Here is a 22,581-nt window from a genome sequence, read left to right on the forward strand (position 1 = left end):
TTCAGCCTTACTAGCCTAGAACATGTGATTCATAGTCAAACTGAAGAATATTGGTTTTTTTTTAAAGGTTTAGTGTAAGTGACTAGGATTTTGATGTTATTTGTTATGCAGCAATAACTTACTGATACACACCATTTTCATGTCAGTTTATCACTTTCCCCTTCTCTAGAAGGGAACAACTTTTAAAAATATAAAATCATATCATGCACTTACTCCTAAGGCTAAACCCCACTAGTAATTTTTAATATTTAAAATCAATCTCAATTTCTTGTAGGTGGCCTACAAAACAGCCTGTTAAACTCTTTTCTAGTATGCTTTAGCCCACTGATCTTTTTGTTCTTTGAATCTGCAAACTCACTCTTACTTTAAAGCCTTTACACTTACTACTTTTTATGTCTAGAAAGTTCTAGAGCTGAAGTCTACACTCATCTCATAGCCATTTCCCACATGTGGGCTATTTAAATTTAAATTAACTAAAATAACATTAAAGATTTAGTTCCTTAGTCATACTAGCCACGTTTCAGATGTTCAACAGGCACATGTGGCTAGCGGCTATCATATCTGACAGCACAGAGATAGAATGTCTCCCATCACTGCAGGAAGTTTTATTGGTTCCAATAAGGCACAGTTAAAACATCACTCCTTTAGAGACGCCTACCCTGACCACCTACTTAAATTAGCTCTGTAGCCGACTGTCTGTTCCATGACTCTGTTTGGTTATGTTTGTGGCATTAACTAACTATATGAAACCATTACATTTATTTATTTGTTCATCAGAATGTAATCCCCAAGAGTGCAAGGATTTTGCACTTCTTTTCTTCTCTGCCACATCCCCAGGGTCTAATAAAGAGTGGTGTTCAGTAAATACTAGTTGAATAAATAAATGAAGTGTTCTTAGTGGGTGGGAAGGTTACTGCTAGGTGGAAGCAGAAGCATGAACAAAAGCAGAGCATTGAGAGACTGAGAGGCATGTTTGTGGCCACACTGGGTAGGGTACATTGGCTGGAACACAGAGTGTGGGCTGTTAGATAAGTCTTCCAAGGTAGGCAAACTGAGACCATGTTATTGAAAGACTCATATTCTGGGCTCAGTTTGAACTTAAAACAAGATGGGGAGCCATCAACAATTTTTTTTATGACAGAGAAGTTTCACTATTAGAAACAGTCTTCAAGACATTGATCTACCTGCTGTGTGGCAAGTGGATCACAGCACAGAGAGATTAGTTAGAAAGCTAAAGACAGAATCTGATGAGAAAAGAAAAAAAAATGTGGGCAGAGTCTAGAGTCATAGTGGTGGCCAAAACAGCACATCACGTGTACTGGATGGAGAGAGGACAGTCTGGAGGAGAGAGGACACATTTTGAGCTTGAGTAACTCAAGAGAACTAAAGTGAGGGAAGAGCAATGGGTTTGGCAGAAAAGATGCCAAGTTCTATTTTTGATATGCTGAACCCAAAACGTAGAGGCTAAAAAAGGAGCAGAAGGGATCAGAGAGAGCCCCAAAGGTGCTGGCGGGGAGAACACAGCATCACAAAGCTAAGGTCTTAAGGAGAGCTGTGAAGATTCCTATTGGTGTTCAGCTCTCACAAACAAAAACATAATACAGCTGGAAGGTTGATAAGAATACATAATAACCCTAGAGGACCTGGTTCATCAGAATAGTCGGAGCAGAAACCATATTTGAAGGTATTCAGAATGATCTTGGAGCAAGAAAGAAAAGACAATAAGTATAGCTTAAGTAATTTTTCCAAAGTTAATAAATACCTGGTTTCTAGACTTCGCGTGGGCCTTTATGAGCTCCCATCCCCAAAGACTCCTGCTTTTTAGTTTCTGGAGTACAGATTCAATGGAGGGCTCACATTAGGTGCTTCCTGCCCTCCCTTGTAGCTGTGGCACTTCCATAGGCTTTACTGGATAGGTTTGGGATGGCTGGAACTTATCCTGCTTGCTCGAGAGAGACTCTGCCCTAATTAACCACCTCAATTAACAAATGGAGTTTGGCACCAAGCTAAGATGAAGTACTTCGATTTAACATTTCCTTCACACATAATTTAAATCTCAGAATCCTTAAGTTTTATAATCACAGACTTGGAAAGGATCTAGAAACCATCTAGTTCATTTCTCTCCCCTGTGAAAGAAACACACACACACACACACACACACACATTATTGCAACAGCAATAATCACTATTCTGGAACCAAGACAGAAAGGATAGCATTCCATGACCTCTCTGGTAGGAATGCCCTGGGAACCTTACTATCTGCTTCTGTTACGCTCAGTGGCTTCCACAGCCTGTGGCTCTCTTGCCATGGTAGCAAGTGCCCCATTGTCAGCCCTTGACTTGCATATATATATAATGTGGTGCAGAGAAACCAGCATCTGCCTGAGAACAACTGAGTGACCCAATTTGCAAGGAATGTTTTCAGGGTCCCTGATTCTCCACTGCCTCGATCAGGATTCTCAATTTAACTTGCCCATGTGACTGGTTTTTCACATTCCGCAGGGTGTCATACCTTGTCTGGCTGGCTCATTTCTAACTTTCATATTTGAGCTCAGAAGTCACCTCCTTAGAGAGGTCTTCCTTGACCACTTAAAGTAGGTATTCTCTTCTACCATAGAGATTTGGCACCACATTCTATTTTCTTTATACCCGTAGTAACAATTTCTATTATTCTTCTTATTTGTTAATGTACTTATTGCCTATGTCCCTACAGAACCTATGCCTCATGGAGACCAGGACCGTATCTATCATTATGCAGTGTTCCTCAGTGCCTAGTAATATGTGGATGTGGAACATACAGCGGTTGCCTGTACTGGTCAGATATTGCTACACAACAAAGCACCCCAAAATTTAATGTATATAACAATGAGCATTTACTAGCATGTTCACAGGTCTGCAGGTCAGCTGGAACGGCTCTGCTTCAGACTTTAGCTTGTGCGTTGACTGCAGCACCTCTGTATTTTGTAGTTTTCTTTCTTCTGGAAGCAGCAGACTCTCTGAGGCATGTGGTTCCCCCACCCCATGGCTTCTGCTTGAAACTTGCCTAACAATATCCCAGTTGTAAAAGCCAGTCACATGACCAAACATAACATTAATGGAGCAGGGAGATATACTCTTCCCAAAGAGTTTGGGGGAAGAGATGAATAATTACTAAATAATAACTGAATCTATCACAGTGCTCCATAAATATCAATAACCGAGTAAGTGAAATCCCTCCCCTAGATCAGCTGACTTTTCTAGCTAAGCAAACCACTTTCTAATCCTTATAATCCTGTGTCTCATCACATTTGTTTTAGGATTTCAGTCCACTGTGAATCCATGACCTGACAAGAAAGAACCATACCACCCTGTTCTCCTTGAACAGAAACTAGCTTAAGAACTCTGCCTGTTTAACAGAGGTTAAAACTTTCTCCATTTCATCCTGGCTCTCTCTGTCACCCTCTTCAGGCATAGGGAAGCCTTCATTCCTGCCAAAAACTAGAAGGGATGCAACCAATTAGAAGAACCTACCATCTGGTGGTGTGGGCTCATCAGATTTGCGCCAGGATTCCTACCAGGACTGTTAGAGTTTGTGCACAATAGCTTGAGTGTCTGATAGAGCAGGAAATGTCTTGGTCACTGGGAAAGAGTATGGGGGTCTCAAAATCACCGGGTATCTTAGGGAAAAGCTCCAACATTCTGTCAAAGAGTAATCTGAAAAGACCCCCCCCCACCAGCCACACTGTTTTGGGTGGACTACACATTCCAAAAATTGTTCCATGAACACAGGTTTGCTTCTGGCTCAGGAGGAATTATCAAAATCTCCACAGCTTTAACTCATGAATCTGCCTGGATTTCAAACCTTTTGCCTACACCGACTTCTGATCTTGCCTTACCCACCAGTGTCCATTGTATGCTCCTCTCTCATTGGTGGCTCTTTTGTGTCTCAGCATATCAACACTTTGTCTAGTCCCAGCTTCTCCAAATTTTCCTTTCTGCAGAGAGGTACCAAAGGAGAACATCTGGATTTTAAATAATTTATTATTAATATTATTATTTTGCCTACTAAGAAATAGTACACTGATTTCCTTTGGGGAACTAATCCTTCCCACTAGACCAACCAAAAGGTAACAGTATCCTGGTCACTGTGTCACATTTAGAAATGAGTATGAGTCCTGATTTTTATTCAATGACATCAGGCCCAGGATTTTTTTCTGATGGGAATGGATGTGAAAAAGAGAAGTTCCCTTTCCATTGGATCTTCAAATGGGCAGGTAAAGGCTAGTTGTGCTGGGATCTGACAATTGGGATCTGGCATATATTAGGTATAGATAGAACAATCGATCTGAGAATAAAGCCGATTTAGTGAAAAGCTGAGATTAAAATTCAGGGGGTATATCCCAGTCCTCATGACATTCATTATTCAAGCCCCTGAATCTACCTGTATACAAAATCAAAACTATCCATTGGTTAGGTTTCTCTCACTTGCCACCAAGAGTCTTGACTGCTCACTGACCAAATGGGATTGCCCTTTCTCTCTAGAAGCAGTAACTTCTCAAGCAAAAGACACTGGCCCACATATTTAGTCCAGTCTTGGAGATCGAATCATAAGTGAGAAGACATACTTTCAGATTTTGCATTGTTGCATATCTGGAGCCCGGGTAAGCTCAGCTTCCTTGAGGCTTCAGTTCTTCCCATCCACAAAATAGATTCATTCATAGATAATGACCACCCTCATAGGAAAACACTAAGGATTAATTAGTCACTTTATACTTGTGGTACATTTATGTTAATAGATAAGAAGCCTAGTTAATTATATTACCCTGCATTTCCCTAGCACTTCTCATTTTTCGAAGCTCTTTCTTAAGTGTAATGACATTTGCCTCTTCTAATAACCCTGAGAATCTGGTATTATAACCCCATACTATACATCTGGAAACAAAAGTGGGCACAAAGATTTCTCAAGGTCATACAACAAGTCAATACCAATGCTGAACAAATTACGTCAATTTCTGTATATACTAATTATTCTATTAAATCTCATTAGAAATTGTCCTAGTGGTCTATAATGCTCTTAAAATCAGAATAATACATACAAATGATTAAACTTTTATTGCGATGACCATCATATCATTGTTTGTAGGAAAATATTTGGAAATAAACTAGACATTCAATAAAAGGAGACAAATTAAATAAATTGCAGATATGTAAGTTGTACATACATACTGTATGCTTTTAGAAAGACATTAAAAATAAATCTGTAATATTCAAAGTAGCATATGTAACACTGGATAAAAAAATCATGTTGTAAGATAGTAATACCAATCTATTCCTAATTTTTAAGTTGATCCGTTCAGAAGAAAGATGGGAAGTTTATCCTTAGTACCATAATTACAAATTTTATTTTGTTTGGTGTCTATGTCCCCATGGTTTTCTACAATACACATATCACTTTTGTACACAAAATGAATGCTGTTCTTAAACAGTTCTTTCCCATCCTAGAGATTCTACATCATGCACACACAGAAACAGCCTTAGCCATTGGGTGTCAGTTTCATTAGCCTCCAGCTGCCTCATTAACCCCAATTTTGCCCGCGTCCTCTGTGATCTGGACCTCCCATGACCTTGGGCTTCCGTGTGCTCTTTGGACAGCAAGCTGTGACACACAAAGTCACAAGAGCCGTCAGAGTGGAAAGAGCCGTCCAGGATCCTCAGTGCACAGTGCGCCCTGACTGCAGGTGCCACGGAGCAGCACAGACCACTTGAAAGCACAGAGGGCTGTGTGACCAAAGCAGTAAGCCCTGATAGCAGGGGAGTAGAGCTGCTACCAGGGGAGGGAAACTACAGGTCCACAACAGCAGCAGACACAGCCACCAGTGGAACCAGGAAAGCCCTCCCAGCTTGCAGATGTCTAGGGATAGAAACCAGATACACACAGGCCATCATCCCCCCACCCCCCTGAGAACTCAGGTTTCTCACCTGGGGAAAATAGAGAATGAAAGGAGCTGTCTAATGGCATTGCATGGAATGGAAAGTTGATTTGAAATCAGCTATCATTTGCTCCTTCTCATAATAACCACATGTCCTTGATAGAATTATTTCCTTCACTGGAAAGAAACTGAGGTTTCAGAGAAACAGAATTGACTTGTCCAAACCATACAAGGCCTCAGTGGCACAGCAGGCCTTGAACCAGAAATCCTTGATCTAGAAAGTGGAGTCTTATATCTTATCTAGGACCCTTTCTGACAATAGTCCAAAAGGAGCCAGATTGAGCTTTTGATTCGGCTTACTACTATCACTTTCTAGCAAGACTTTCTAGTTTTAACAGCCTTCCACAGGAATTTACAATGCAGCCTATTGGAACTCTCAAAACTCATAATATTAAAGCACAACCCCCATAAATGGCAGTAATTCAGGCTTTTTCTCATCACTGCCCCCATGTTATGTAATACACAGCTATGCATTCCTTCCTTCCTTCATTCATTCATTCATCCATTCAACTAGTATTGTTGAATGCTGTTCTGTGGTGAACACTGTGATAGGGAGCTCAAGAAAATGCAGCCACTGCTCTCAAGTTGCTTAGTCAGGTAAGACAAGGGTCCTGGGGACTAAAAGTCAGGTAAGACAAGGGTCCTGGGACTTAACCAGTGCTACATGTAACAACTGCTCTGGGGAAGATACAAAGGGCCAAGGGGCAGAGGAGGTGGGTGTGAACATGGGAAAGCAAGGAAGGCTTCGTGGAGAAGGTGATACAAGGGCTAGGACTAACCAGAAGGACAGAATTTCAACAGGGGAGCATGGAAGGAAAGGTTTGTAGCTGCAAGTGGAGGAAACAGCATTGAGCTGTCCGGTTTGACTGCACATCAAGGTTCTTGCTGATGAAGTAAGTGGGGACTCCAGCTGACTCCTCACTTGTAAGCCCAAGCTTACCAGCCCTGTGCTGGATCAGCCTCCAGTTCCCATGAGCACGCCCACGAGCACACCACAGAGCACACATGACAACTTACCCCTACACCCAGTCATCAGCTTCCCCTTCCCCCCAGCGTCTGTCCCCAGCCCTCTGCCCATCTGCCAGACTTTATCCCAAATTGGCAACAGGAGTAAAGGCACAAAGATCATTGCTATATAAGCAGAAAGTCTTCAGGGAGCATGAAAGTGGCAAAGTGCTCTCGAGCATCTGATTCCTGGTGAGAAAACAGAAATCTGAACATGACACTTCTCTGCTTGAAACCCTTCAGTGGGTTTCCCACAGCTCTTAGGCTAAAAATCAAAATCTATAACAGGGCCCACAAGGCCTCGCCCTTGCCATCCTTTCCAGCCCCCCACACCCTTCACTTCCCTTCCTCTCAGGCTTCTGCTCAGGAAGCTTCTAGAATATGCCTCCTTTTCCAAGCACCACATCGCTAAAAGCCTTTAGTTCTTAGCTCAGACACCTATTCATCCTTCTGCCCAGAGCTGATTCCTTTGTACTATGCTTCCATTGAATCATGGCCCCTTCTTTCACGTCTTTATCACAGTCTATGATGATATACCCATCTGTACAATTATTTGACTAATACCTCCATCTCTCACTAGCTGGCTGCCTTCTGTTTTCACTCACATTAGTAAGCACTCCATAAATACTTGTTGAATATTGAATGAATGCACCTGAGACCCATGGGAGGCTTAGTACTCTTGCCCTTGTGTACAAAATGTAGCCTGGATGTGTAATGTGCTGGGGGAAAGTTCGGAGCTTTCCTTAGATTCTCAGTCAAACTAGTGACTGATACAAGAGCTTCTTTTCTAAACAGTTTGTCCCTGAGTTTTCATACACTCTCACCATAGAAATACAGCCCTAGAGGAACTCTCAGAAATGATAAGAGCTTTATTTTATAAATAAGGTTGGGGTGGTGGTGCTTTTCCAAAGTCACACACAGGAATGTTTCCTGGGGATAGATAGTCCAGAATTTGGACCCATGTCTTCAAATCCCAGTTCATATACTTTTCACTGCTTCAAACTTGGTGTGTGTTGGAGGGGAGGAGATATGAGGAAAGAAAGAGAGAGAAAACTTCTCCATTATATCAGGTGTTTTGTGCATGCCTATTTCCCCTTTAAGAACCTGAGCACCTTAAGGGGAGAATCAATGCCTAGTGCATTTTATTTTCCTCTATTCCTAGTGTGATGTCTTGTAGTGGCGAATGGATTTTATCTTTTGCATAAACTTTGACTCTGAGCAATTTGTAGTAGCTGCCTGGAATGCTATGATGAGAAAGAGAAAGGAAAAGAAAGGAAAGGGAAGGGGAGAGGAGAGGAGAGGAGAGAAGGGGAGAAGAGAGGAGAGGAAGAGGGAGCCAGGAAGGGAAGAAGGAAGGAAGAAGCAAGCAAGCAAGCAAGCAAGCAAGCAAGCAGGAGGGAGGGAGGAAGAAAGGAAGGACAAAGAAAGAAAAGAGAAAAATAATTTCAGGCCATGTCTATATTCATTGGGAAAGAATTTTGTAGTCAATGACTGCTGTCTGCTAGGGTGTGGAAGGGGGAAGTAATGGTACATAGGCTCATGGAGGGCAATAACAGTGTTTTGAAGGAATGAACAAATGAATGAATCTTAACCATTTATCTTGGGTGTCTGAGAGGAGAGCAGTAGTCTCACTGATCTCAGCAGAGTCTTCAAAGTAGTCAGAAGAAGCAATGTTCATAAACCTTGACACAAAGAAGCTTATGTTATCAATATTACTTTTTAAAAAAACCCAGAGTGAAAACAGACACATGTTGATGACTACATGTCTTAAAGTGAAGGCATGGGTGAAGATGGAAAAGCCACACTCAGATTTGTAACATCAACCGGGGATAGGCAGACATCTGCCATTTAACTGAGAGCACAGAGTGGATGCAGGAGACCAACCCTGACCTCTGCACCTCCCAACCACAAACACATGCTCTACCTTTCAGGGCCACCTCAACCTCCCAGGCGTCTTGCTTATTGTGCACAGCCATGCTCTGCCTCAGAAGACTTAGCTCTTAACCCTGAATCATAGACCTCACTGGGGTACTTCTTGTGTTGGACTCTCTTACTGCTCTTTTGCTTTTTCTGTGTCCCTAGAGTCATGCATTTTGGAAGGGGGAAAGCCCACTGAGTTTTGGAGTCCCCAGTGCTGACTACAAATACTGGCTCAGTCCTTCTCCACCTAGAATATGGGGAAGACCCTTACTTGGCTCAGTCTCCAGAGCGTCATGTACAAAATGGGGCTAATGATCTTTCAGGATTGTTATAAAACTCAAGGACAACCTATGTGAAGGGTCTGTCACATGGTGGGTTTCTGAGATCATCTTTGTTTACCCAGAACCAGCCCTCTATTCTCTTCATTAGTACATACAGATTTTTTGAGAAGTTACATACCTTTTGTGTCCTCCACTATTAGTTATAGAGTGAAGAAGAGATATTATTGGAATGAAATAATGAAATGACATGTATTGAAGGATATAAATTAGGTGTGAGCAGACTGGCTTGCTTCCATGCCTGGGAAGCAGTGTAATTTTGTTACAGTGACCACATGTACAACAGGGAGTGCTGAAGACTTTGGTGAACTTGAGAGTTTATGCCTTATGCCTAAGGAGGACAGCACTGGGGCACCTGGGTGGCTTAGTCAGTTAAGCATCTGACTTTGGCTCAGGTCATGATCTCAGAGTCTTGGGATAGAATCCCATGTAGAGCTCCCTGCTCAGGGGGGAGTCTGCTTGTCTCTCTCTCTCTGTCCCTCCCCCTGCTCATGTTGTATCTCTCTCTCTCTCAAAAAAATGAAATCTTAAAGGAAAGAGAAAAAAAAAAAGAGGATGGCACTCAGCTCTAGACAAGAGAAGCTGAGCAGGAATGTAGGTCCAGGGCTGCTTGATGCCCTAAGTTTTTATAGAGAAGCCAGAAATCTAGATTTTTATGCCATGTTTTAAAAAGCACCGTGCATTTTAAATTCACTGGACTATTAGCCTGCAACTCTAAAAATTATGAGGGACTCTTAGGCAAGAGCTAAGATGCCATCTGTCTGCTATCCATGCCTAAAGTCTGGCTAGATCCCCCTTGGGCTTCGTGAGTGGGTCCATAACAGAGGGAAATCCACTACAGTTAGGCAATTAGCCCACACCTGACTGCCACATAGGCTCTCAGCATCTTGTTTTGTTTTGTTTTTTAAGATTTTATTTATTTATTTGAGAGAGAGCGAGCAATGAGCACGAGTAGGAGGGTGCAGGGGGAATGGGGAAGGAAAGAATCTCCAGCAGACCTCATGTTGAGTGTGGAATCCAATGTGGGGCTTGATCCCACAACCCTGACACCATGACCTGGGCAGAAACCAAGACTTGGAGGCTTAACCAACTGATCCACTCAGGTGCTCTAGCTCTGAGCATCTTTGTGCTGTGTGATTCCTTGGCTTCTGGAGATACTGGTTCATTTGTATTAGGGGTACAGCTCTTTGCTGGGTGTTGTCAACAACACTGAACCATAGATATACATGACCTTTCTGGACAGTGTTTCACATTCTGGCGGTAAAGTTGACTTATAGACACACATCAAGGCAACAATGCAGGACAAACCAACTGGGGCTTGAAAACACAGTGCTTCTAAGAGACAGGCAAGCTAAATAAAATGAGAGAAATGGGCTGGCTGGGAAAGTAACCATCTAGATGGAGTACTCCCACCTCTATCCTAGCAAATTGGGGCTATATAGATGTGAGATCCAATATCGCCACATCTTTTAAAATATCAAAGGGAACTAAGATACCCAAATTTTGATGTGAAATTCCATGATTTTTAAATATTGTGCTTGCACCTGCTTACAGATGGCCATTAGGTGACCCCTTCTGCAGTTAGATAAATGGATGAGAGGCCCAGCCTGGAATGCCACAAGAGGCAGAGCAAGAGAGTAACACATTAAAGTTATCCCCTTTACCTTTGTACTTGTCATTCCCTCTGCCAGAACACACTAGCCTCACCCCCTTCTTGCCCCCCTTACCTGGTCTTCCTGGAAAGCAGCTATTTATCACTGAGACTCAATTCTGCCACCACCCTCTGGGAGGCCACATCCACTCCTCAGGGCATCTCTAACACTCCCTACAAATTGTTACTCCAATACAACATTATAATTTTCTCTTTACAGGACAGTCGGCCTCACTAGGGATAAAGTCCTACAGGGCAGGGAACATGTCTTACTTTTGCCTGTATTTCTAGTGCTTAACACCATGTCTGGGCTTGATTAAGGACCCAAACACGCTTGCTAAGGGAATGGAAAGCTTTTTAGATTAAAGAGTTTCTCAAAGTGTGATCCCCATACTAACTACTATGGAATCCCCCCAGTGTTGGCTCTTGAATATTCTTACTCAGAGGTCCAGAATCCATCTCCGAGTCTTGCTTTAAATATGCTCCCTGGTTGAATTTTCTATGCACTGAAGATTGAGGTCCTCCTGGCTAAACGGTAACCCCCCTAGGAAAAAGACTATCTTTTTTGTTGGCCATTATATTCCTAGCACCTGGTACAGTATTGGGCATGAAGTTAAGCATTCAGCGTCTATGTGCAGCATGAACGAATGGAAAGGTAAGAATTAAGTTGTGACTGCTCCTTATACATCCAATAGAAACCCCAATCTGCATCTCATCTCTCCATTTATCTATACCTACCACAAAGGCACCATGCTAAACTGAACAGCTGGTCAGTTAACTACAGTCTCTATGGACAGTCTCCTCAACTCCTGCCCCTCTAGGCTTGGATGAGTGCTGAGAGGAAAATGTAAGGCATTTGCTGATTCAGTGACTTTATCCCTTAATGACCGTGGACAAGGAAAGCAAGGAAGCTCGAATGCAAAGAACATACATGCTCTCATCTGGCCACTGGTGTTAGCAGTGTTCCTCTTCCATGTTCCCTGCATCCCCTACTGTACAAGCATCACTTTGCCTTTGTAATCCTCTGATGCCAACATTTCCAGCAGGAATAGTTCTCCTTACACTTCCTCTCCCTTCCCTTCTCTACCCTCTGGTGGAGGGATAGTGAATAGCAAAATGGGCAGGAAAAGACCCAAATGACAGCAAACATTACGAAAAACAAATACTTAGGGAGGTGCCAGGTTGGTTCAGTCAGTTGGGCGTCCTACTCTTGATCTCAGCTTGGGTCATGATCTCAGAGTCCTCGGATCAAGCCCTCCATAGGGCTCCATGATTAGCAGGGAGTCTGCTTGAGATTCTCTCTCCCCCCTTACTCTGCCCCTCCCCCTATGCACACTCTCTAAATAAATAAATACAATTCAAAAAAAGAAAGAAAGAAAAGCAAGTATTTAGTTATTTTCTGGAGGTAAAACTGAGGCACTTAATTTAACTACTAGTCCAGATTTCAAAATTTCATCAGATTCAGATTTCACCTGAATAAGATGCTTTTCTCGGTTTTCCATAAATGATTAATTAGTGTAGCCTACTGAAAACCTGTCTACTTCCTCTGACATGTTTTACTTAATTCAAATCAGGTCAGACGTACAGTTTTCCCAAATCAAAAGACCATAGGGAACATAGTCCCAGAAGGTTTCCTGGGCTCCTATAAAAGCTAGCAGAGAATCTTCCAGGCAGGCGGGGAATTACAATGCTAGCACTGCCATCCAAATTGCCTAGTACTGGCTCTGATCTTGGAGCTGAAGAGAAAAAAATAGAGAGCTAAGCACAAAATAGCATTATTGCTTCTCATACAATCCCCACAGCAACATTACCCACTGCACCATAAGCTACTTGAAAGCAAGGGCCTTTTATCATTTCTTTTCCCAGGTCCCTCTCAGTTCAGAGTATTGAAGAAACATTTAAAGGATGGCCAAATTAATAGAAACCTGTGCAATGGTACATGGCTGGAATCAAGTTTAAGAACCTAGATCCCGGGCGCCTGGGTGGCTCAGTGGGTTAAGCCGCTGCCTTCGGCTCAGGTCATGATCTCAGGGTCCTGGGATCGAGTCCCGCATCGGGCTCTCTGCTCAGCGGCGAGTCTGCTTCCCTCTCTCTCTCTGCCTGCCTCTCTGTCTACTTGTGATCTCTGTCTGTCAGATAAATAAATAAAATCTTTAAAAAAAAAAAAAAGAACCTAGATCCCTTCACTCCCAGTACACTAACCACCATGGATGACATGAAATAGGATGTGTATCCTATTTCAGTCTCCCCAGTAAATGGCCAACAACCCTACTCAAGATCAAGTGGTAGGCAGTTAAGATAACAATACAGAAGCACCACCTTTGGCCTCAGCACATTTCCTCTTTTTTTTTTTTCTTCTGTCTTTTATTATCTTGTCCTGCCAGTCCACATCTTGACACTAGGACAGCAGTTAACATCTCATTCCACCAAACTCTGCTGTAGACCATTCTTAGCACTACGAGTGAATGCACACACCAGCCACTTATTTTTCCTGATTCTTTAAGCAAGTAATCCTTCTGGAGTAAGGGCCCCCTTTGAGAGATGACAAAAGCTATGGAGTATGACAGAAGCTGTGGAGCCTCTCCTCAGTAAACAAATTAGCATATGCATATAAATGCAAAATATTATGCACAATTATAGGCGGGTTTTAGATATGTTGATGCCCACACCCAAATCCTCCCTTCAAAGGCTTTACTCTAAGCCATATCAAAAGGAAGGAAGGTTACCTACTCAACATTACTCAGCTTTCCAGGGAGATGGTTTCACAGAACACGGACCTCACAATTAAACTCCAGCTCTTTTTTAAGGATAGTGAATAACACAGTAGACAAAATTTTCAACCTCAGCATTACCAAGATGCAAAACTGCTATTTTATTTATTCAATGGGTCACTCCCGTGTAAAATCACAGCTATAATTCGAAGCATTATAAGGTTTTCTCCTCAGGTGCTTGATCAAACCACTGCCTTAAAAGTCTCCAAAAACTTCCTTTTGCTTCTTGGGTAATCTAAGCAGATCGATAAGGCTACCATAAAGAACAGTGTATCTGTCACAGTGCCAGGAACGTGGACTGTGGGGGTCACAGGACTGCCATTTACTTCCTGGGCAACCCTGGGCAAGTTATGTAACTTGGTGCAGCCTCAGTTTCCTAAAAAGAAGGTAACATAGTGCCCCCTACGGTGCCTGTGGGTATTAAATCAGCTAACACATGAAAAGTAGTGCATTGCAAGGGCCGTTGTGGTGCTCAATAAGTGATAATAAATGCTAATATAATTGTCTCTAAAATACTTACCACAGTTCTTAACACACAGTAAATCCTCAATAAGTGGAATATGGTGTAATTATAATTCTTGGAATTTGTATGAACATTATCTTATGAGTGGTCTTAGGAATAGGGAGAATTCCAAATTCTCCATATGAGCTTTCAGTGCATAGTGCACATTCAGTTCAACCCACTGAGAGCCCACCATGAGGGAATGTGGGAAAGAGATGAAGGAAATGTGATCTATGTCTTTGTGCAAAGCTCAGTAGGAGTCACCAAGTCCATAGGGGCACGCAAAGCCTATGGTGCCAGTTTAACCCAGATTTGGGTCGCCAGTTGTTCTTGGCCATTCAGCTTACACCTCCATGCCAGAAATTCCTACTTGAGTTTAATCCCTGAAGGGAAAATGTCTCTACTGATTAATTTTTATGCCTCCATCTGTCATCAAATTGCAATCATGGAACCACACAGATCTCCTTTTCAGTCCTAGTTGTGAGAAAAACTCAAAATGGTATTTGTTGCCCACATTTTCTTATGCATTCAATTCATATGTCAGAGACTTCTCTCTTCCTTCTCCTCCTTGAGATCACCTCTCAAACGCCATCCAACAAACTATGTCTTAAGCGTCAATCACTTCAAAGCATTTTGGAAGTAATCAAGGCACCAACTTTATAAAAGTTCAGGTCATTTCCCAAAGTGGGAAACCAGATAGACAACTTGTCACATATCCTTTCTAATCCACTACGGGTATATTTTCTCCTTTTAACTTGTGCACAGGAGAGGCGTAAGCATTTTAAACCACATTTCCCAAGTCCGAATCTTTAATTCTCTGTCCAAAGTTTCTTATGTGTGAAACTCTCTCAGCTGAAGAAGAAAACCTCTGCAAGGTAGGGAAGAGGCAGTCAACCCAAGCACCCATCGTCCTGGCATTTAAAGTTAGCTGACAGTGAAAAAGCAGTCCCATTTTCTAAAGCATTCCAGGATCTAAAATACCAACTGATAGAATCACTCAAAAGGCCCTGGAAATTTTTCTTGGAGGGCTTTCTCTTATGAAGACGAATGACAACTCAAGTGGTTTTTTGCAACACTACCACCTACTCGCAGGCTCTCCTTTCATTGGTTGATCACAGAAAGAAATGTCAGGAATAGCAGCGATTACTTACATCTATAGGTCATCTCAAAGCTGTCGCTGATGTTCACAATATCAATCTGGGGGAGCAGCTTTGGGGGCTCTGTGAGTTGTGACAAAGCAAATCTAAAAGCGGCATGTTCCTGTGACTGCTGGTTTGGAAATAATCCCCCTATGAGGAAAGAAAATGCAACATGGTGTCTGGGATAGAGACAGGTTTAATCCCCCAACACCCCACCCCAGATGGGCCCTTTTCTTCTCCCCATGCCAAACTCACTAGTTGTGAGTTGAGCCTTCAGTGGTGGGGAGGGGAGTTCAGAGAGACTCAAGTGGACATGGAGGCTTCAACTTCTACTGATGAACTTGGATGTGACAAGGGCCTCCATCATTCCACCCAAATATTTGGTTGTTCACTCCTCAACCCAGATGAGGTCACAGAAAACAGGATAACTGCGTTTCTCTTCCCCTCCCCTCCTGTAGCCATCCAGGCAGCCTAAGCTCTGTGTGCAAGTAAACCTTCGCTGCACCTAATCTTTCCTCTATCCGACCCATTCCTCTTTACGGAACCTTACAGGAAGTAGTACTAACAAATGTTGCAGGGGAAAATCTAGCTCTGGGACCCTGTGGGCTTCTTCAGCACTGTAACCCTTTGCTTTGACACTTTTGGTCTCTGACCTGGCAAGATCTGCATGCAATTTAACTATTCTGTCACCTCCGAGGTATATTATTCATTTCTTCTGAAAGCCCTGAATTTTTACAAACAGTATTTTGCTTCTTCTCTTACACTCATGATCCCAGCTACCTAGGAATGGCTTGTTACATAAGAGATTGCCATGGTGTCTGTTTGCATGGCAGAATCCTGGACTTCAAAGGTGTGGGGGTTTAAGAATGTCAAGAGGGTATGAACATTCTATTCTAGTGAAAAGCATAACAAAGGTGCCTGTTGGGGCTCTAGTTCCAAGAAGCAAGAGTACATGGCTTACCTTTGTATTTACTGTGGACAATGTAAAATGAATTAAATTCCATTTCTACGGATTCGAATCAGCTATTTCCAGAGACTGAACTATAATGAATGTTTACAGAGAAGTTTATCTCAGATTCGACAGGAATCACAGTCCCAACGTAATGTACTTACAACTTCTTATACAGTGGGTATGTGTTTGTGTTTAAGAACCAATAAATGGACTGTGAGGCTTTTATTAGCAATTGTACAAGTAGAATCAAATACTACCTGATGGCGGTGATATTCTCAGCATTTGTTCTACAATGTAATGTTTCAGCCTTTTATTTGAAAACAAACAATGGTCTTACCAGTTGAACAAATAAGTTGGGGCTAAATATGATGAAAAATCTGCAGAGATACATGGGCAAACACATATCCCATACACGTACCCAAAACACAAACCACCTCCCCGCGTGGGAGTGGGAGCACCCAGTGCTGTACACAAATACACTTAGAGAGAGCAAGTCCACACATCTCAAGACAAGCATTTCCAACCAGCAACGTACAGGCCATGCGTAAGTTCCCACATAAACAAAATCTTCTCCACAGAAGAGCAAGTGATTTACACATGTTAATATGCCACCATTTTAAAGAGTAAAAACAAATAACTACTGTTGGATTCTGACGCTCCACCCACCCTCCCCCCACCAGGTGACCACACCCCAAACACATCCCTGTCCCCTGCCTCCTCCGTAATGAATGAAAGAGGGGGGTGGGGAGGTAGGCGGCACAGATGGGGCTTCAAGGGAAGTGTCTCCGGAGGCAGGAAGTTTTGTTTTGCGTGTAAGGCACTAACACATATACACAGACACACTTCAGAATATAGTTTAACAGGTGTCAGGAAACAAAGCAAGTTACTCCATGGCTGTTCCAACCACCCTTGGAGCCGGCATGCTGGAGAGGCTGGGAGAGCCTGGTACTGCGGCACATGTGTGCCCAGCAGAATAGGACCTGCACCATATCCTACGCACCCCCCAACACACTCACACAAAGAACACAAAGTACCAGTAATAGCAACTTTCCCTAGTGGAGCTATGTCCCTGTGGGGGAGAGAAAACAGAACCCAAACCAACCAAAATGCCTCCAAGCAAAGCAGCTAGCTCTATTCCGGGACACACACAGCGCTGGCAAGCTGGTCACACTGAAGCCCCGAGCCCTTGTGGACACGCATTGTTACTGGTGTTATTGCTCCTGTTTGTTTTGCTCTCACCCGTTGTTATTAAAAGGAGCAGTATCTGTCAGCTGCCCCAGAAATACAGGGAGGGTGAGGGGTCCTTTTAGAAGCATGACAACCAGGAGGGGGAAATGGGGAACAAAAAGGCAGGCAGCATGTCGAAACCTGCCTCTAAGTTGAGAAGACAGAGCCTAGGGATGGGGACAGCTAAGAGGAGGGAGGGGAAACATGTGTCTCTGTGTGCTAGTGTGCGTGTAAAAGGTAGACGATGTCTGTGGATGGCACAGCTATGAGGTGGGGGCGAGGGCAGGAATAAAAGCAGGCTAGGAAGTTCCGGGATTGGAGGACTGGGGACCACCAGCCCAGCATGGCAGACAACAGAGAGAAAGCAGCTGGGGGCGTCCAGTGCAGGAATGAGAGCCCCCCTCGACTTAGAGTGGGGGCCTCCTGGCATTATTTCAGGGGCTGCGATAAACCCAGCGCCCTTCACTCCTTTCAGAGGGTCTCTTTCCCCTCCTCCAGCCAAGAAATCATAGCCTCAGTCAGTTAAATACATATGTGCATATTTAATACCTCATCACACACAGAAATACACCACACATATTTATATAAATAAATAAAATCAGGCACCATCTATCGAGCAATGGAGTGAACTCCTTTGAACACCCACTACCCCTTTCCTCCTCGCTACAGCCTGAATTTTCTTTCTTTCAAAGCAGTGGTTCCTCCATTTCACATGCTCATGCCTAGAGTGTGAGTGGTGTGTGTGGAGCTGTGTTTGTATGTGTAAATATGTGTGTGCACACTTCCTTTGCTCCTCATCTGATCAAGAGAAGCCCCCTCCCCTGCTGGCAGTCCAAGTCCGCCTTCCATCATCACCCAGCTTTCTATCCAAGCACAGTCCATAGCAGGGGTTCGGGGGACACAGACACCCACCGCTCCAAAAAAAACACCCATTTCAGACCCAGAAAGTCCCTCCCCAGGCTGCCCCTCTCACTCACCGATCTGGATATTGTTGGGGAAATTGGCACCTACTACCGCGCCTAGGAAACCGGTGCAGAAGAAGGCAAAAATGTGCTGCATATTCCTTTTTGCATTGGCGAAAAAGAAGCCCAGGTCCAGTCATAGATTTGGTATTTCCCCCCCTTCCCTTGATTCCTCTCTCTGCCTTTTCTTTTCCTCCTGCAGTTCCTGCCTTCCTTGCTTGCTTCCTTCTTTCCTTCTGGGAGGTTTGTCTGTTTCCCTTGGAATCAGAGCACTTAAACGGCAGCGTTAACACCAACTGACAGCCAGATTAACTGAGCACGGAAAAGAGAAGCCAGTCCTCATGCTGGCGGAGCGCTTGCTCCCCCTCTCCTCTCTCCTCTCGCAGCCTGCCTCTCTCTCCCTCCCTTGCTCTCGCTCTCCCCCTCACACTCACACAGGCTTCGAGCTCAGGCGGCGCTAATACCCACCAAGCCAGCTCAAGTTCCAGGGCTGACCTCCTCTGCCTACCACCCCGTCTCCCAGTCCTCACCTTCTCCTCCTCTCTGTGTGCAGAGTGGTGGTGGTGGGGGCTGGGGCTGGGGGATGATACAGGGAGCCTGGTCCTGAAAGGAACAACCCCCCTCCCTCTTCCCCTCCCCCCCCAGCTCTCTCTGCCCCCTCCCCCAGCTCCCAGCCCTACAGATGCTACTGGAAATGTGGGTTCAGCTGCAAGTCAGTAGGTGGCAGGGGGTCCCCACAATAGTCCTGCATCCACCCACTGCTTGATCTAGGTCACTTTTTCTAGGAGCACACAGGCTGTGCTGGATATATCTCCTGCACTCCACTGGCCCAATTATTCCTACAACTAATTCCTGAGGGGGAAGACCCTAGAAATCCCTCCTAGGCGCTTTAAAGGAAAATAAAGCCTTTTCCTCCCTAATAGGAATAACAGAGAGGCAAACTAGAGGGTCTGGAGTGATTGGCAGGTGCCTCGGCTTGGACATTTGGCGGTCCTTTTCTACTTTTACAGGAGGAATTGGTGGTCTCTTCCAGATCCTGGGCATGTAAAATGGGTCCCCTTCCCAGTTTCCCTGCATGCCACAGGAGTCTACAGCATCAGAATCATGTGGGTGTACAACAAAGGCTAAGGATACTTAGAGCAGTTACATGAGTCATTTTGCAGGGATTCTAGTGAGAAGATTCAGGCTTCTTTCAGTTTTCTTTGGATGCTGGTCATGTCCATGTAAACGAGAAGTCCACAGACCCTCCTGGACTGGAGCCTCCACCGAAATAACCTGTAGAGAGAACAACTGTGTTCAGGGAAGTAGTGTGGGCTGCCAAGTGACAGTCACGAACCATCACAGAGCACTTTGCAGTTTCTGAAGCAACTTCACAGTGTGACCTCACTCTCTCCTCACACCAGCCCTGTGAAGTAGCCACCACCCTTATTTTACAGATAAAAATCTGGAGGCTCCGCAGACTAAATCATCAAAATACAGACCTACTAAGATGGAGCCTGGACCCTCAGGACCAACAGGGTCCATCCTATGAACTTGAATGTTCTGGGCATTATCGGGTGACCCACGGCCCTGGTCAGAACTCCCACTAGACAGATGATGGCACAGGAAAAGGAGAGTTCTACCTTTCTATAGTTAGAAAGAAGAACAGACCTGATTTTGCTTTGGTATTTGACTAGGCCATTTCTTCCCAAGGCTCCTTGCTTCCTTTGCCAGGATTGCTCAATTACACACAGTCACATGACGCTACGAGGGCTGGGATTTGCAAGAAACAGCTCACCATGTTTGATGGAGCTCTGGAACCAGGAACAACTTGGAGGTCAGATGCTTTCTAATTTCCTATGCACCTGCACATCTATTAATTAGCTCAAATGATGTTTAACACAAGTGTTTATTTGTTTACCGTGTGCCAGGCTGTGCACATATCATTTAATTGTACAATGATGCCTGTAGTAGATAATCTCACCCCCATTTTACAGAAAAAGAAACTGAGACCTAATAATTTCCCCAAGTTGCCATTACTAACAAGGAAGCGACTGAGGATTTGAACACAGGAAAATCTACCCTGAGGCCCAAGATCTTAATCCTCAGGCTCTAATGACAGAAAGTATTGAGCAAGAACATTCTAGAGGGAGTGTGAGCATCCACTTGAGAAGGTGAGAGAACAGATCAGGAAAGACCTCTAAGGTCCCTGATAACATTAGGAGTCTGTAATGCTAGGATTCCTTCTTATAATTTCTCCATTTGCATATTTTTGTCTCTTGCTATTTTGAATGGTACCTGGGGATCTTTCAAGTTCCCCGAGCTTTGTGCCTGGTAATAATAATAATTAGGCTGTCACTGAAAGCTTCACACTTCTCTGTCACCCTTCAGGGGAAGATCTCAAAGTCCTTTACAAGGATTAATTAGCAAAACCTCAACGCCTACCTGTAATAGTTAAGATTTGTTTTGCTTACTTTGGGGGAAGGGGGCTTTAGGGAGTCAAACCATGCAATTTCTATGATCATTAGAAATCCTATAGTCAGAAAGGTTTTCCTAAAATATAGCTCTAACTATGTCATTGCTTTGCTCAAATATGGTCAATGGGTCCCCTGCGCCTATTAAATACATAGTTGTTCAAGGATTAAATAAACATGGAGCTTACATATTTCAAGTTTGAGCATCTAGGTCAAATTATGTTTAGGTTCAACTGTTTATCTTTAAAATTCTCTTCAAATATGGGTGGAGAACCTTCTCTGTACCCCATAGGGTATCATGGGCTGGGGGATATAGAAAGGGAATTTGGCACAGTTTCTGCCTCCAGGCAGGTGAATGTAGTAGAGGAGGAAGATAGATGAATCCTGCCATCTGTCATCGAAAACAGACCATGACATGAGCTCTGATAGAGATGTAAACACAAGTCTGGGGGAGCAAAGAAGGAAGCAACCATGGGGAGCCGGCAAGGCTTCAAAAGGCAGAAAGGGAGGGCAGAGGGAAGACACAGGATCCAAGGGAAGAGCACCGGCAAAGGCTGGAGGCAAGAGGACACTGTATACTCTGGGAGCCTGGAGCCCGTGCTGCAGACTGGGAGGAGAGAATGGGGAATGTGAAACCTAGTAGTCAGGGTCAGGGGTTGGAGGCCACGGAATTTCTCTCAGGCATCAGGGAGTAATGGGACATTTTTAGGACAGCAGTTATATGACCAGGAATGTACATGAGAAAGAAAATACTGGCCACGAGTGGAAGGGGATTTCCTCATTTCCTTAGCCTCAAAGGCTGGGACGACATACCATACCTCGTCTTAATAGCCAATTCTGAGGTCATCTGTCATTAGTACATCGTGCGTTCTCCCCCATTAGTTCTGAAGCCTGTTTGCCATCCCCAGTATCAGGCTTGGAAGGCTGGACTGTTCATAGTCCGTGATGACTGATGGCAACCAAACCCTGTACCAATATGTCACACACTGGGATTTACATTCACTTGTATAGCCATCATACCATTTCATCCCCACCCCCAAACGTACAGGACAGGAATTAGAAACTTCTTATGGATTCAGTAAGATTCAGAGTGCCTAGGAGGTCAGTTTAAGACAACGGGTCTCAACTGGCAGTGATTTTTCTCCCCCAGATGATACTTGGCAATGTCTGGAGACATGTTTGGTTCTCATAATGGGCCAGATGCTGCTGATATCTTGTGATGGCCCAGCGATATTGTCAAATATCCTCAGGACCTCCCCCCACAACAAAGAAGTGTCTGGCCCAAAATAGCAATAGTTCTGAGACTGAAACACCTTTCTTAGGGGACATAGCAGCTGGCATGCCTGGGACTAGACACCAGGTCCCGGTCCTAGACTTTCCCTTTATTAGAGTCATCTTTTTTCAAGACTTTTTATATTTAAAACAGGACACCTGAAAATCAGTGTTCCTCCAAGTTCAAACAGATGTGTATCTACTGAACAGACTCCAGGCTGTAGACAGGCCTTATTATGCTGTTCAAACTGCCCTAGAGATGGCATGGCATCTACCCCTAGGATCAATTTGACCTATTGTGGTTCATCTCTTTGTCATTCTTTAATTTTTTTTAAAAGCTTTGATTTATTTATTTGTCAGAGAGAGAACCACAAGCAGGGGGAGCAGCAGGCAGAGGGAGGAGGAGGTTCCCTGCTGAGC

General features: G+C 43.9%; 1 protein-coding gene across 2 annotated transcripts in view; it reads right to left on the reverse strand.

The window, feature by feature from the left end:
- GRIA1 (glutamate ionotropic receptor AMPA type subunit 1) overlaps positions 1-18,832 on the reverse strand; it is a 305,105-nt gene extending 286,273 nt beyond the window's left edge. For both annotated transcript variants that reach the window (XM_046000553.1, XM_046000554.1), the window contains exons 1-2: positions 18,452-18,832; positions 15,308-15,445 (exon numbers count right to left, since the gene is read on the reverse strand). In XM_046000553.1, coding sequence (XP_045856509.1) covers positions 15,308-15,445; positions 18,452-18,533 — 220 coding nt within the window. In that variant the 5' untranslated portion in view covers positions 18,534-18,832. The remainder of the gene's footprint in view (positions 1-15,307; positions 15,446-18,451) is intronic.
- Between the last annotated feature and the right edge of the window lie 3,749 nt (positions 18,833-22,581).

This window comes from Meles meles, chromosome 3, assembly GCF_922984935.1.
Source record: "Meles meles chromosome 3, mMelMel3.1 paternal haplotype, whole genome shotgun sequence".
NCBI lineage: Eukaryota > Metazoa > Chordata > Mammalia > Carnivora > Mustelidae > Meles > Meles meles.